This window comes from Martes martes (genome assembly GCF_963455335.1).
Source record: "Martes martes genome assembly, chromosome: 5".
NCBI classification, from domain to species: domain Eukaryota; kingdom Metazoa; phylum Chordata; class Mammalia; order Carnivora; family Mustelidae; genus Martes; species Martes martes.
Genome location: NC_137892.1, coordinates 76,043,729 through 76,058,305, shown reverse-complemented (window position 1 = coordinate 76,058,305; position 14,577 = coordinate 76,043,729). Strand labels below are relative to the sequence as shown.

General features: G+C 37.8%; 1 protein-coding gene across 1 annotated transcript in view; it reads left to right on the top strand.

Moving 5' to 3' along the window:
- The window catches only part of ZSWIM6 (zinc finger SWIM-type containing 6), a gene marked incomplete at its 5' end in the record, with an annotated part of 123,945 nt that overhangs the window by 70,001 nt on the left and 39,367 nt on the right, over positions 1-14,577 (top strand). The window contains one exon of the mRNA XM_080804337.1: positions 2,981-3,131. Within this exon, the coding sequence (XP_080660463.1) occupies positions 2,981-3,131 (151 nt within the window). The remainder of the gene's footprint in view (positions 1-2,980; positions 3,132-14,577) is intronic.

Genomic DNA, 14,577 nt, shown 5'->3' with positions numbered 1-14,577 from the left:
CCCATTACTAAAATGGTGACAGTTTATACAATTTTGAAAAAACTTCCAAACTCAAAAGTAAATAGCTTAATATTATTAGAAATACCATCTTTTCAAGTTTTTAGTTTTTCTAGTTAATGTTCTCGAGTAGAGCATAACTTTGAATACAGTCCTTAAAATGTGCTTTATATATTTAGGGCTTTTCTTTCTTTCTTTTTTTTTTTTTAAGTTGAGAAGTGTCTCTTGTTCCAATCCATAGTCTGTAAATTTTACATAATTTTTTTTTACAATTAATACATGCATATAACATTATATATTTAGTTTAATAATGTTCAGTATATTTAAATTAGTTTCAAAAGCATGGACTTTGGAATCATAAAGGCCTGGCTTTAAATCTAAACTCTAAGTCTTATTGAATGTATGAACCTTGGCAAGTTACTCAAGTCAGTTTCCTCTTCTGTAAAATTAGCTAATGATAACATATCTCCTCAAGTTGTGATTAAATGATAATACTGTCTAATACATCATTTTGGCCTTGGTAAATGTTAAATTTTCATCACCAAAATTTGATGGCCTAAGAAACAGGCTTATCTTCCTTATAAGTTCTGTGTGAGTAGAGGCTGTGTCTGTTGCTTTATACAGACCCTTTACTACCATAAATGCAATTCTAAATACTAAGTAAAATGCTTTTTTAATAATATTAAGTCAGTGTCTTTTCATGGGGGTACAGCTACTAATATGACTAATGGATTCAGATTGGTTTTCATGGATGAAATAATTGATAGTTTTCATAATTCATTGACACTTTTGTTAAACAGCTTTTCTAGTATTTATAATAATAAAAAAAAATTTTTTTTAGCTCTGAAGAATTAGAGTATATTCTGTTACTGGTTATGGCCAGAAAATAGTGTATTTGGGTTAATCAGTATTCTCTTATTAAAGATTTATCCCATTTACTATATATTGATTGCCAGTTTTCTGAAAGTTAGATTATAATATAATACATCTTACACTAAAACTACTTCACACATGATTTAATCATTCTTTGGTAATTCACAGGTACATCAAACTCTTGAAATATGTTAGTCAGCCATCTGAAAATTAATTACTATTAGACTATAGATGTATTTGAGTATTGCTTAATAGTTGTGGTTTATATACTTAACAGTGAAGTGTTTATTTTCATTGCTGTTGCTGAGTAGTAGGTTAGAAATATATCAGGAAATTAAACATTAAATCACATCCATGACGTAGTGGTAATATTAAAGGTTTGGTATATTTAGACACACAGGAAGTATTTCACAGATTCTCATGGTAGTGAATAGTACACTTTGGCCTAGTGGAAGCAAAGTAAAAGAGATACTAGACTGGCCTATAGCTGCTGTTTTTGTCCTTGTATGTGATGTACACATTATGTGTGCCATATGAAGTAACAGCATCATCTAATTTTGGAAATGGCATAACTTTTGTATTTTTTAATTTTTTGGCATAACTTTTAGAGTTAAGACAGGTCTGGGCCCTGATCCCAGCGGTTCCTCTTGTCCTTTGGACAAGTTACTACACTTCTCTGAAACATGGTTTTTATAATTCATAAAATGAGAATTATAATCTGGCCTATTTTATATGGTTGTTATGAAGATTACATGATAAGTATAACTGTAAAACTCTCTAGCGTGATGTCCAGTAAATGACAATTCCCTTTCTTTCTATCAGTCTTCTTCTGTTCATGACTTTTTAGTGCTTCCGTATTGGAAATAAAAAAAACTTCTTAAGATTATTACTGAAATAATCCTGGAAAGCACAACACTTGTGATTTAGTGTAGAAGTGTTTTGGGGTTCTTTGCAGGGCTCCCATTTGAAGCCTGTGATCGATTTCCATTACTTGTCATCGAGTATAAGCCTGACACAGGATCAGTAGATCTTGAGGTTTGGGCTGCGATATTGAGTATCTGCCATTTCCTCTTTGATTTGCCTTTTACATAGAATCTTGAATAAAAGGATCCCCTCTCCTTTTCTGCTGCTTGTGACCTTGCTCCAGTAATTTCCTGTAGGGAGAACTGGTGGTGTCATGTACAGCTGGGATTCGTGTTTGTTGAACACATAGCAGTATACACTTTTGGAATGGGTGGATTTATCTACAGTTTCCTATAAAGACACTTAGTCTTGTGTTTCTTTTATTCCTTTTTTTTTAATTTGGGAAATTTGGCTCCAGAGTAATGGACAGAGCTTGAAGTTCCAGCTTGAGAAACTGAGTTAGCTTGCTAGGTCACCAGTTATAATTCTGCTTCCTGGTTCACTCAGTTAGGGCTAGAGAGTTCTTTAACCTGAAGCACAGCCCATTTCCTCTTACAGCCCCATTGGGGTGAATATAAAAGTATGGTATTGCTCTTCTTGTCAGAAAACTTTGGTTTGAGGACTTAATGAAATTATAATTTAGCTCAAAAATCGAAGGACTTCACAACTGTGGAATCTAAAAAAAATTGCATTGCACAGTTTAAATGAGTGAATTATATGGTATGTGAATTATGCCTCAATAAAGCAGATTTTTAGAAACAATAAGACAGATCTATTATTAAAAACATTATCCATTCAATTTAGAAGATCCCTGAAGAGTTATCAGTAGACTGCTTTTAGCTTTTCTACTCTAGTGGTAAGTATAATCATTTGGAAGAATCAGGAAGGTGCCAGATGATATATTTTGGTATTGTTTTTCTGTGGGCTAGCAAAAAATTTCTTTTTTTTTTTTGTAATTTGAAAGTTAACCAAATTTCTTTTTCTCATTTGATTATGAAACATAATTTTAAAAAATTAACAGTTAATCTCTGATTAAATTGTCATTTAGGATAGAGACCAGTTTTTCACAACTTCTGTTTGCCAAAGAAGGCTGGTATCAAGAATTAACTGCCTCAGACCCCAGAGAAAGAAAGAAAGTGGTCTGTTCCTGTATTAAGGTGCATTTTTGACCACTTTTCTAAAGGTCTGTTTTTTTTTTCCCCACCAGGTGCGGGAGATGTTGAAGATGAGGGACTCAAATGGGGCCCGCATGTTGACGTTGATAACAGAGCAGTTCATGGCTGACCCTCGTCTGTCACTTTGGAGGCAACAAGGCACTGCGATGACTGACAAATACAGGCAGCTCTGGGATGAGCTGGGTAAATAAAAGTTTCCTGACGGATTGCCATTGAGTTGTGTATGGGTAAAGATGATGGTTAAATGTTGAAAGCTCATGGTCAGGGTGTTGCTGAAGGGAGAGCTACTCATTTATGAACTTACTGCCATTAGACACTGGTTAGAAGAAGGAGGGCTTGGGCTGGCATTTGCAGGAAGTAATTTTAGGAGGGTTTGGGGGAAATGGTCGTATCTTGAGGAAAGCAAGCACCAAAATCTGCCTTTAAATATTTGAAAATGAAAGCCATTTTATTTTAAAATAGGTATTTTGTATAGCAGAGCTGGTTACTCATATCTAGAAGAATATTGTACCCAGTTGAGCTAAAATTTGGCTCTTTCCCCCCTTTGAGTACATTAAAAGTGTCAAAAGTAGTTTGAACATTTATTTTTTTGGCTGTTACAGACTTAGATGAACTGTTGATTGTCAAAAGGGAAAAGATAAAGTAAACTATAATTTTTACTGCTTCCCAAATCTCTGTAATAAAGATAGAAATATAGCAGGTGATTGAAGAAATGAGAAATCCACTAGTCAGGTTCACTGGGAAATTTGGGGTGGATGATTATTTTTATCCAGTGTTTATTGCTAGGGAATTAACAAATAATGCATTTGTTAAATTGTCTTTCTATTAAGAATGTGACAGATGGAATTTTTGACAAATGTTCTACCAATGCCTGTATTAATTTTGTAGATATGTTTACTAGGAGATCCTAGTTTCATTGAAATTGAATAGTAGAACTCCTCATACCTTCCCCTTCTTTTCCTCTTGGCTGATAATAGATCATATCTTGCTGATTGATCCCATGTCAAGTCTGGACAAAGAGAAACTGTTGTTTGTGCATATAACACATGATCGTAATAATTGGAAGGGAACTTTGAGGTGAACTCTTCTATGGATAAGGAAACTGGACTTCAAGGAAGTTTAGGAGTCATCATCCAAAACATGATATTGACTAATCTAGGGTTATGCCACAAGTTGGTAAAGAATTGAACATCAGGGGCGCCTGGGTGGCTCAGTGGGTTAAAGCCTCTGCCTTCAGCTCAGGTCATGATCCCAGGGTTCTGGGATCAAGCCCCATGTTGGGCTCTCTGCTCAGCAGGGAGCCTGCTTCCTCCTCTCTCTCTGCCTGCCTTTCTGCCTACTTGTGATCTCTGTCTGTCAAATAAATAAATAAAATCTTTAAAAAAAAAAAAGAATTGAACATCAGAGTTTCCTCTTTGCAATTAATAGGATGTGTGTTCAGAAGCTTGCTGTGGGTGACAGTTTTGTTTTTTTTTTAATGTATATGCCTGCTACTTGCCAATTATGTTAGATATTTGTTGGCCTTTCCCCTCGTATTTTTATTAATTATCTTATAATAACTTGGTCGAATTTAGATCAGTCCCTAACTATAGTAGTTTGTTTCAACATATTGGAAGAGTGTTTGAGAGCACAGTATGGTAGTTTGAAAAACACAAGTGTAATGGATATGTTTAAGCGTGGTAGAACTGAATGATAACACTTTCCTAAGTTAAACCCTCCTCAGTTTTGTAATTCTGTAGTAAAATTGAATTGACTAGTTGATTTATGACATTCAAAAGTTCTACCTTAAAAAAAATAAACTATAATAGGGGGAATCATTTAAAGAAAAAGTATTGGATTAATATGAAATGAATAAAATTTAAAGAGCTTTGGTACTTGGAGGAATTTAGGATTACAAATAACTAATTAGGAAGAAAGTGCTGACTAATTTTTTTTTTGGTATCCAAAAATATATAAGTGATATAGTTGAATAAAACTTAACAGTGTTCATGTTTATTCTGTTAGCCCCATCTCACTTTTCCAAGTTGGTTTTGAAAATTATGCACTTTAGCTCTCAATCAAAAGTATAATTCTCATTAGGTAGAAGTTTCCACCAGCTGATTCTAGTTATACCCTCTGATGAACTGCTTTCTGATTATGAGCCAGGCTTTATATTATACAAGTTCTTTGATTTCAATCTAGGATGAATATATCTTCTTGCCCTGTATTTTCTTTCTTCACAAATCATCCCTCCCCCTCCACCCCATCATTACTAGACTGCTATAAATTCTCTTGTGTACTCTGATGGCAAGCAGAGGTCACTAGCCACTTTAAGGGAGTCTAAGTTTTACAAAGAATCCCATGTAGAAGTAACAGTAGCTATCATATCTTAATATTCATTCACCAAAAAATTAACTAAAAGTTGCTTCTGGACTACAAAAGGAAAGGATTTTGCTTCTTATAAAATGGGAGAATTTGACTTTGTGCCCCTGCACAGGGCTCACATTGCTTCAAGGCTCTGCTTTGGAATTAAATGCTGAGCACTGCCAGATGCCAGACATTGAGAAGAGGCTGAGTTTTGTCGGCAAATGGGATCTGCAAGTTAATTGGTGTTTTCTGCAGGCTTCTGGCTGTGAAATGAAATTGGAAGCCCTTTAGCCACATGGATAATACAGGACCTGAATACAAATGTCACATGTCACCATCAGGACCCACTGTGAGACAATAGTGTTCCCACTCCAACACTGCACCATTACAGATCATTTAAATATGGGGATTACATTTAAACTAAAAGCCCCATTTGCCTTTTACTGCAATTTAAATGTCCTCTTAGCAAAAGCTAAGTGACAAATTAAATGAAAAAAGTGCCCACATTTTTAAAGCTGTAATGCAAAACAACCTTTTATTGCTTCTCATGTGCCACGAATGAATCATTATACTTGTCAACCCTAAACCAAGCCATAATTGGAGCAGCTACTGTTATCAAAGTGGGGCCGCTCTGTGACAGCTTAATAAAGCTGAAACTGTTAAATTAAATCTCAGATGCTTAACTCCTTAGCACTGGTGAATTCGATGGGTCCATTTCTGGCAATGGCCAATACACCAGGAAAAAAAAAAGATTTCCTGGCATGAATGCCTTAATCTGATGAGAGTGTACAAGAGTATCTTAGCCAAGTAACTGCTTCTTGGCGGAGGGATTTGGAGGCATCAGATTGTTGGCCTGGTTACAAAATGGTAGTTTTTGAGAGGATCAGATATTCCCCTCCCCAATATTTTCAACTTATGGAGTATATATGATTTATTAAAATTTAAGTGTTGATGTTTTGGAATTAGTTTTAAAAATAGTATATATTCACATAACTTTGTCTCTCTTTCGAATAAGTATATACAGACTTCTCCGAAGTAGCAACAGGCCAGATTCCTTTCCCCATCCTCTGGCTAACAAAGGGATTGATTATACTTAGTTCTTCTTTTCTAAAATAAGTGCCTATGATATTCATTTGGTCTAAGTTAATTTTTGTGATTTATTCCCTGATTTTCATAATGTTATATGAAATAGATACAGATGCATGCTATTAAAGATCCTGTTCAGTGCATCTCATTTGCAGATACATTATTCTTAAACATGAATCTGTTTTTCATACATTAATTTTGCTTTTTCTATGTGATGTTCATTTTCTGAAACATAGAGCAGTCTTCTCGGGATGAGTGCTGTTGTATCATGTTTAGTATAAGAAAGTGCATACCTTAAAATCTTAAGACAGCTCATTGCATGGACAGAAGCTGCAGATGTGGTGGCGCTATAGAACCCACACCTCTTTAGTTGCATTCTTTATTCCATGACATGCAAATTTTCTAGAAAGCGATCACAGGAATAACCCTTCGATTTCAAAGAATAACCCAGTGCTGATTGGTGGTGAGCACACCTACTGTTAGCCCTAATGGCTGTCTGATCAGCACACTTAATTACCATGGGGGTCTTTAGGGATGAGGGGATATATTGTAACCTCTCATCTGTGTTGATGAGTCTCTTTCCTTAAATGTCTTCCTAGACTGTAATTTTACTTTGCTTCATAAAACTATAGGTTGTGGCTGCCAGTCTATTAAAACCTAATTAAAATGGATGTCATTAGAGGAAACAGTTAAATAAGATTTAATTACAGCTTTTTCATGGGGAAAAATTCTTAAATTTTCATTTTCAAGTATTACATAATGTGTTTTTTTTTCCCCTAAAATTTTGAACACTTAACTTTCTCTCTCAGCTGAGCCATGTGTTTTGCTTATACCATGTAAACCCTGGATTTTTTTAGGGAGAGGCTGGGCTGTCATTGCAAGAGCCTTGCTGCTCTGAGCTCTGCTCACTCGGTTCACAAGAACAGGGTGTTACCTCTCAGAATTCTTTTCAAAGGTTTTGCTATAGGGGCACCAGGCTGGCTCAGTTGGTGGACCATGCGACTCTTGATCTCTGGTTTGTGAATTTGAGTCCCACATGGGGTATAGAGATCACTTAAAATCTTTAAAAAAAAAATTTTTTTTTTTATATAGATACCTAACTCTGTGTGAGCAGACACAGCCATTTGGAAGTTTCTTTCTATTTTGAATTCCATTGGAAGGTTAGTTTAACCACTATTATTAAGCAACAATGGTAATATTCCTTGTAGAGTGTTAGATTGAGTGGGTCTACAGATTTGGGGTACTTGGAATCACAGTAAATCTTTGTTCAGCAGTAGAGGACTTAGCCCCTCATTCCATCCACTGAAACCAGATTTATTGCAAATACTAAAAATTACCTACTTCATGGACTCAGAACACTGTTCTAGCTATACCTCTGATACAGGTAGTCATCTCTATGGACTTCTTCTCTACCCATCCTCATTATTCTGGACTCACATGCTTAAGTCACACATTTCCAGTGATGCTCTAAGTCATTTCTAAGGGCTTTTGTGCACAGAGATAAGATTCCAAAGACTCCGCTTTGGGGGTCATTGTAGAGAAATTTCTGGGGAATGCCACCTTACATCTTCCAACATATTAGGGTGTAAGTAATTTCACCATGGTTCAGAGCTGCTGCTTGGTTTATATGATAAATTTCAAATCTAGGCTTTCCAGATTTTGAAGCTGATGGTGGTTAGTGAATGGCTGAGGAGTAACTGCTTTTCTGTGAGAGTTGGGGAGCATTCCATTGTGGTTGCCATGTAAGTTGTGTTCTCTTTGCTGGTGCCATGGAGAAACAGCAATTCCCAGAGCCTGCTTGCAGCAAAAAGATGTCAGGCACAGAGTTGGGAACTTCTTTGTAGCTCTAAGTGTACGATATAAACTTAACGAACCCCACATTAAGGATTGCTTCTCACCTACCAGTTTGTCTTTCCTGGGCATAAAGAGAATACACTTTACCACTTAAACCCCATACACTTGGGGATCACCCCCTTGTGTATTTTTATAAAACCTTATTCTAAATATAGACCACAGGGATTGGGTTAGGAGTTAAGATGCCTTATGACTCACTGTAGTACATGTTAGTGTCCTTATTGTATATGTAGTATGCTGGTAGCATTATTTGCACCAGGAATGGGTTCCAGTTACTTTTTGTTTTGTTTTGTTTTCTTTGTAAGATGTGTCCATTGGTAGTAGATACTATTCTCACAGTAGTGGCTGCTAGGAGTGTCAGAGCATTGGTATAAAGTATCCTTTTCTTCCTCATAGCAATTTTGGAAAAGTCCATTAACCCTTCTTTCCAGAAGTCTTATTGTGGTTTCTGTCTCAGTATGTATTAAGCACTTGCTATATCCAGAGGAATAGATGTTAAGATGTATTAAGTGTTTGGCTTTACTGTTAGTAATGGTCCTTATAGTTGAGAGGGGGTAGAGAGATGGAACCATCAGGAGACAGAAATTAGAATAGGTATGAATGAACTGAGGAGCACTTTGACAGGGTAATTCATTCACATATTAGTACAAATACTTGTACAGGTGGTATTTAATATGGTCTTACATATTATGTACATACTATGTACATATTGTGTACATTACATGTTTACATACATAATATGGTTCATGGAGGTGAGTTGTAGGGAAGAAGTAGTGAGAAGGAATAACATAAACAAAGTCAGGGATGAACTAACTCAATAGGGGAGGGCTATAAAACGTTCAAATTCATGATCAACAATGTTGTTTTCAAGATTCTCAGTCCAGTTTTATTGTCCTTTGTTGTTACTTCAAAGGGAGGTGAGGAGGGAGAGAGTAGACACAGGATCTAGATTTTTGCTGTCTTTTATTTCCCATTTTAGTCCAGCTAGTAAAGATGACATAGATGTCAACACTTACTTTATCAGGCACTATGCTAAGCACTTAATGCATGCATTATATTTTTTTATTCTTAGAACAGTCCAGTGAAATAGGTATAATTATTACTGTGAATTTTATAGCTGAGTAAACTGGAGCTTAGGGAGACCAGATGACTTGCCTGAGGTCAGCAGCAGAGCAGGAATTTGATCCCAGGTCAGTGACTTCAAAGACTTAACCACCAAACTGGACTCCATCCTTACTTGGTTTAATTTGCCTTTCTGCTAAGGGGTCTAAGTAGTCTCTCTGCTCAGGGCAGAGTTGGGGCAAGGCAAAGGTCACCTAGATGACAGTAAGCCCTGGAAAAGCTGCATGGCCTGGTCTGCCCACCTGGGGTCCTGCGGGTCTAATGGTGGTAGTCAACAGAGTTTACCTACTCTAGGTGCTCATCTGTGTTTCTAGGGACTCCCTGACTTCAGTCTAAAAAAGCCACATTAATGTAGAAGAGCCAAATCCTTGCTGTTGATTGGGGACTGTCAGAATAAACAGATAGATGCTTCTCACAAAGTACACACCGTACATACTGCAGCTGGGTTACAGTCAGGTTTTCATTTCTTTCTCCAGGTTCCTTTGCTAAGGAGCCAGTGAGACCCTTAGGTTCAGGTGTCTGTCCCAGCCTCTACCAGGCCCTAGTAATAACACGGTTGTCAACACTTGTTTATGTCATGTGGTCTGTAGCTCTGCAGACCCCTCCTGCACTTGGTCTGGGCTGGCCTGCTCTGGAATAGAGGTGTACATTTCTGTTTCAGTCTGTGGTTGCCTCCTTATTATCTGGAGCTCCCTTTCAATAAGGAGGCTTCATACATTGTGTTGCTCAGGAGGCTTTGCTTCTATCCAGCCGTGTTCTCGGAACGCCTGTCTGCTGCTCAGTCCTCATTACCTGGGCCTGGTTTCTTTCTCCGTGGTATGGTCCTGTTGCTTCTTGTCTCTTAAAACTGAGAGTTCTGTGTTTGTGGGTCAGAGACTTTGGGTTCTGCTCTGCTGTGGGGGAAGGGAAGAGGGGCTTGTTCTCGGTTTCTTTAAGTAGTTTGGGTCAGAAGTTAACTAAAGGAGAGAATGCATATTTCTTTACTTCCTGTGCAGTACTATCCACCATCCTTCTCTTGAGTGCAGCTACTAGGGTTTAATTATCCATTCAGTACCCCTTTGTGAGAAAAAGTGGAAATAAAGAGGAAAAAATTTTAAATAAATATTAGCAGAAAATGGTAGATTCTCAAGATCAAAAAAGATCTTTACAGACCATTTGATCCTATTATCTAACCAATTGGAGATTCCTAATGATAGTCATTCTCTAAGTTGTTTAGGTGTACAATTGGATAATTTGTAACAACACTTGGGGATCACTCCCTTGTGTATTTTTATAAAACCTTATTCTAAATATAGACCACAGGGATTGGGTTAGGAGTTAAGATGCCTTATGACTCATTGTAGTACATGTTAGTGTCCTTATTGTATATGTAGTATGCTGTAGCATTATTTGCATCAAGAAAGGGTTCCAATTACTTTTTGTTTTGTTTTCTTTTCTTTGTAAGACGTGTCCATTGGTAGTAGGTAACTCTTCTCACAGTAGTGGCTGCTAGGAGTGTCAGAGCATTGGTATGAAGTATCCTTTTCTTCCTCATAGCAATTTTAGAAAAGTTCTCTTCTCTTCCCATTTCCTAAGAGTTAGTATTGCACTTGCCCTCCAGAAACTGCCACCAAAGGGAACTGTGGTTGGGGGAGGGAGCAGCCTCCTTGCTAGATTGTGGATCTCTAGAGAGCACCATCACACTAGAGTGGTAGAAGTGAGAGAATGAGAATGAAGGAAGGACAAGCTGGGGATAATTTCCTCTCACCATTTCTTACACTGAAGTGGCAGCATACAAAAATTAACGAGGTCTGAGAAGCCTCATTTAAGCCATCTGAGATTCCCAGGGGCTTCGTGGGGAATCAGAGATGCCAAGAGCTGGACTGAAAGAGGTGGAAGCCAAGGGAGGACCGAAGCAGCCACTTAGGCTGTTCTCTGTGGGTGTCGTATGAAGCAAGGTGCTTTACAAATTTTTTTTTAAAATTTTTATTTATTTATTTGACAGAGAGAGAGAGATCACAAGTAGGCAGAGAGGCAGGCAGAGAGAGAGGAGGAAGCAGGCTCCCTGCTGAGCAGAGAGCCCAACATGGGGCTTGATCCCAGGACCCTGAGATCATGACCTGAGCTGAAGGCAGAGGCTTTAACCCACTGAGCCACCCAGGTGCCCCCAGATGTTTTTGTAGTTGATTCAAGCTTAGGTGGGCTAATGAGGGGGCAGGAGAACCCAGAAAAATTATTAATGGGTGTCTCTTTAGACAGGGGATCCACAGTGCCTCATAGAAGCCCCTGAGGTGGGAAAGGGAGGAAGAGAGTGTGGATGGGGGAGGCAAGTCCTCTTAATCCTGACAGAGTGACTTTCATCACTTGACACTTAAGATTTCTCTAAGACAAAGGATTCTGAGATTAAAAGTGCATGCTTGATTGTGACTGTCTTCAGTGGGCTTTTAAATAGCTGCTCTACTTAGAGGTCTACTAAAGAATGACTTACTTGTAGAAGTAATTTTTTATTTTAAGGAGAAGACAGGTTGATAAGTGATTTATAGCAGGCGAATTTTTGTGAGGCTTATCTAACAATTGCATAATATTTTAGTGTTTAAAAATCCCAAATTGGAATGAGAATAGCATGCTGTCTGGTAAAGTACAGGAAGGGGCCTTCTGCTGTAAATTGCTTGGATGAGTTAGTGCCTGGGTTGTAGGCTATTTTCTCAGGCTCTGATCTAGAAATGAGTAACTGGGAGTAGTGATAGTAATTGTCTGAAATGCGGCTAACCCTTCCAACTCTCTGTCTTCTCTTGCAAAGATAACCTTTGACAGAGGAATCCAAATCTCTGTAAATTTGAACCATGACCAACTATACCTTCTTGACCCTACCTTGTGCTTCCCAGCCCCTTTCCTTTTGGGGTATCTTAGTGAATTTCAAAATTTGCTTGGGCAAACCTGGAGGAGAGAGTAAGAATTTATCAGTCAGGTATCAGACTTAAGTTATTAGCAACCTTGAAATGGCTTAGATTGGGAAACTAGTCTCTCTTGTGGATGAACATGGCCTGAGGGGATTGGATGGGAGAACTATAAACAGGGCACTTGGGTCAAATAGAAGCTTGGAAGTGGAAGAAAATCCTGTTAGGAAGAATGCTTTCAGAATGCACCAAGACTGCAAAAGTCTGATATCCAACATGCAGACATTTAAAGATGACATTAATATGTTCAGCAACCTATTTGCCATACATACTGATCATACATAGCGGATGCTCTTTGCTAAACATTATGTCCTAGGTAGACAATCTAGTCTGTGAGATTTTTGTTAGTTTTGAAACCATTTAAGCCACTCACTGTACTTAATGATCTTGTCAGTTGCTGTCTTTTTGGTACATTTAAACTAATTCCAGAGCCATCCTTTTCCATCTCTATATTAGTGTTCATGTGATAAACTCACACCCTTTTCCCCTTCTTGTACACTCATCAGAACACTGAAAATGACACTTTTTTTTTCATTAGTTTTCCTGTACATGTAGGGGAAAAAAATGTGCCTGGCATATAGTTGGTGGGGGAAAAAATGTGCCTGGCATATAGTTGGTGCATATAGTAAAATATTTGTGAATAAAACAATGAATGAATAACTGAAGTGTAGTGTTAAATACCTATATGGAAACCTTAGGAAGTGAGTATTTTTGGTGTACCGAAAACAGTATTTGAAAGGCCATAATCTTCACTGTGTCCTCAGTTTTCTTTTCTTCCCCTTCTGGCTTATCCCGCCTTCTCCTCCCATGGTGGATATTCATGGCTGCCTATGTATGCCTGAACGCTTGCATGTGTGTGTGCGCATGTGCATGCACACACACACGCACTCTGAAATACAAACAGTTTAGAGTACAGAAGGGCAATGATTCCCCCTTGCCATCAGTGCTGCAGGTAATCTATTGCATTAATCAGCCAGCCAGTGGGAAATGCATGGGGAGTGATTATACTATCATACACAATACAATCAGCATGAAGCACTTGTCAAGACCAATACATCAAAGTTTAATTCAGTAATAGAATGAATTAGAGCAAAATGAAACATTCTGTTCTCCAAGAAACTCGGCACCCATCACAGGTTCTTTCTAAACTCCATAGAAAAGTCAATGCTTTAAGAAACTGTTTTTATGAATAAAATTGCAGTTCTGATATGACCAATTACTGCAATCCTTTTTTCTAGGGATTCTTACACAACTGTAGTGCTAAAGTGTATTCATCAGTATTCCATAATCATAACTATTGGTAAATTTGATTATTTTTTGTTAGGGCTCCTGATGATCTTTTATCCCGAGTTGGTGTTCTCCATGGTTAAGTAAAAGGCCAGTTGTTGTCCTGCTGGTTCAGAGAAACACTTATCCCTAAATGTGGCTGGTGGATGATAGAGTACCTTAGCAGAACAGCAGCTCAGTTAACAATAACCTGCTGTTTACAGTGCCTTTTGGTAGGCACTGTCGTTAGGAGCTTATAGTCTAGTTAGGAAACAAAATGAATAAGGGAAAAATAAAAAGCAGCCCAAGACTGCCTAAGAGAGCTGAAGAAATGAAGTTATATCGTGTAGGACCTGTTTCAGAAAACTTTGAGGATAGAACTAATATATCTCATATTCACAGTCACTATTCTGTGTCAATTTTATATATTCAAATGTAATACACCCAAGCAAAGCATGCCTTTTCAGAGGGGCAAATAGAGACAAGCTCACCTGGACTGTTTGAGTTTTCAAAACCTTGAACTGGAATATAAAGAACAGATTTATTAGAGTCAGACGGTCTTAAGTATGGATTCTGATCCTCATATTTACTATCTGTATAGCCCTGGACAGCTCCCCTTAGAGAGAACCTTAGTTTCCTTATCTGTAAAATGACAATAATGTGAATTCTCATGGCCTAAAATAAGGTGATGAGATAATGCATAATAACACTTTGCTTTTCATTCTAGCAGTCTTTTGCCTGCATTGGGAAAGTGGGCCCAGGAGAACGCTTATAGGACAGAGACATCATGAAGATCTCAGGAGTCTTCAGAAATAGATTTCTATAACCTTGGACTGTTGGACGAATTGTAGAACTGTTCGTAAAGGCAGCTTAGTCAAGCAGCCAGTGCAGAGCCCATGGAGAGTGCTCTTGTGGGTTACCCTAGTTCACATTCCTTCCCCTCACTAACACTGACTGCCCTTTTCCTGTGTCCAAATAAGACTTGTTATTGTGCCTTTTTTCTCTTTCTGATTTTTTCT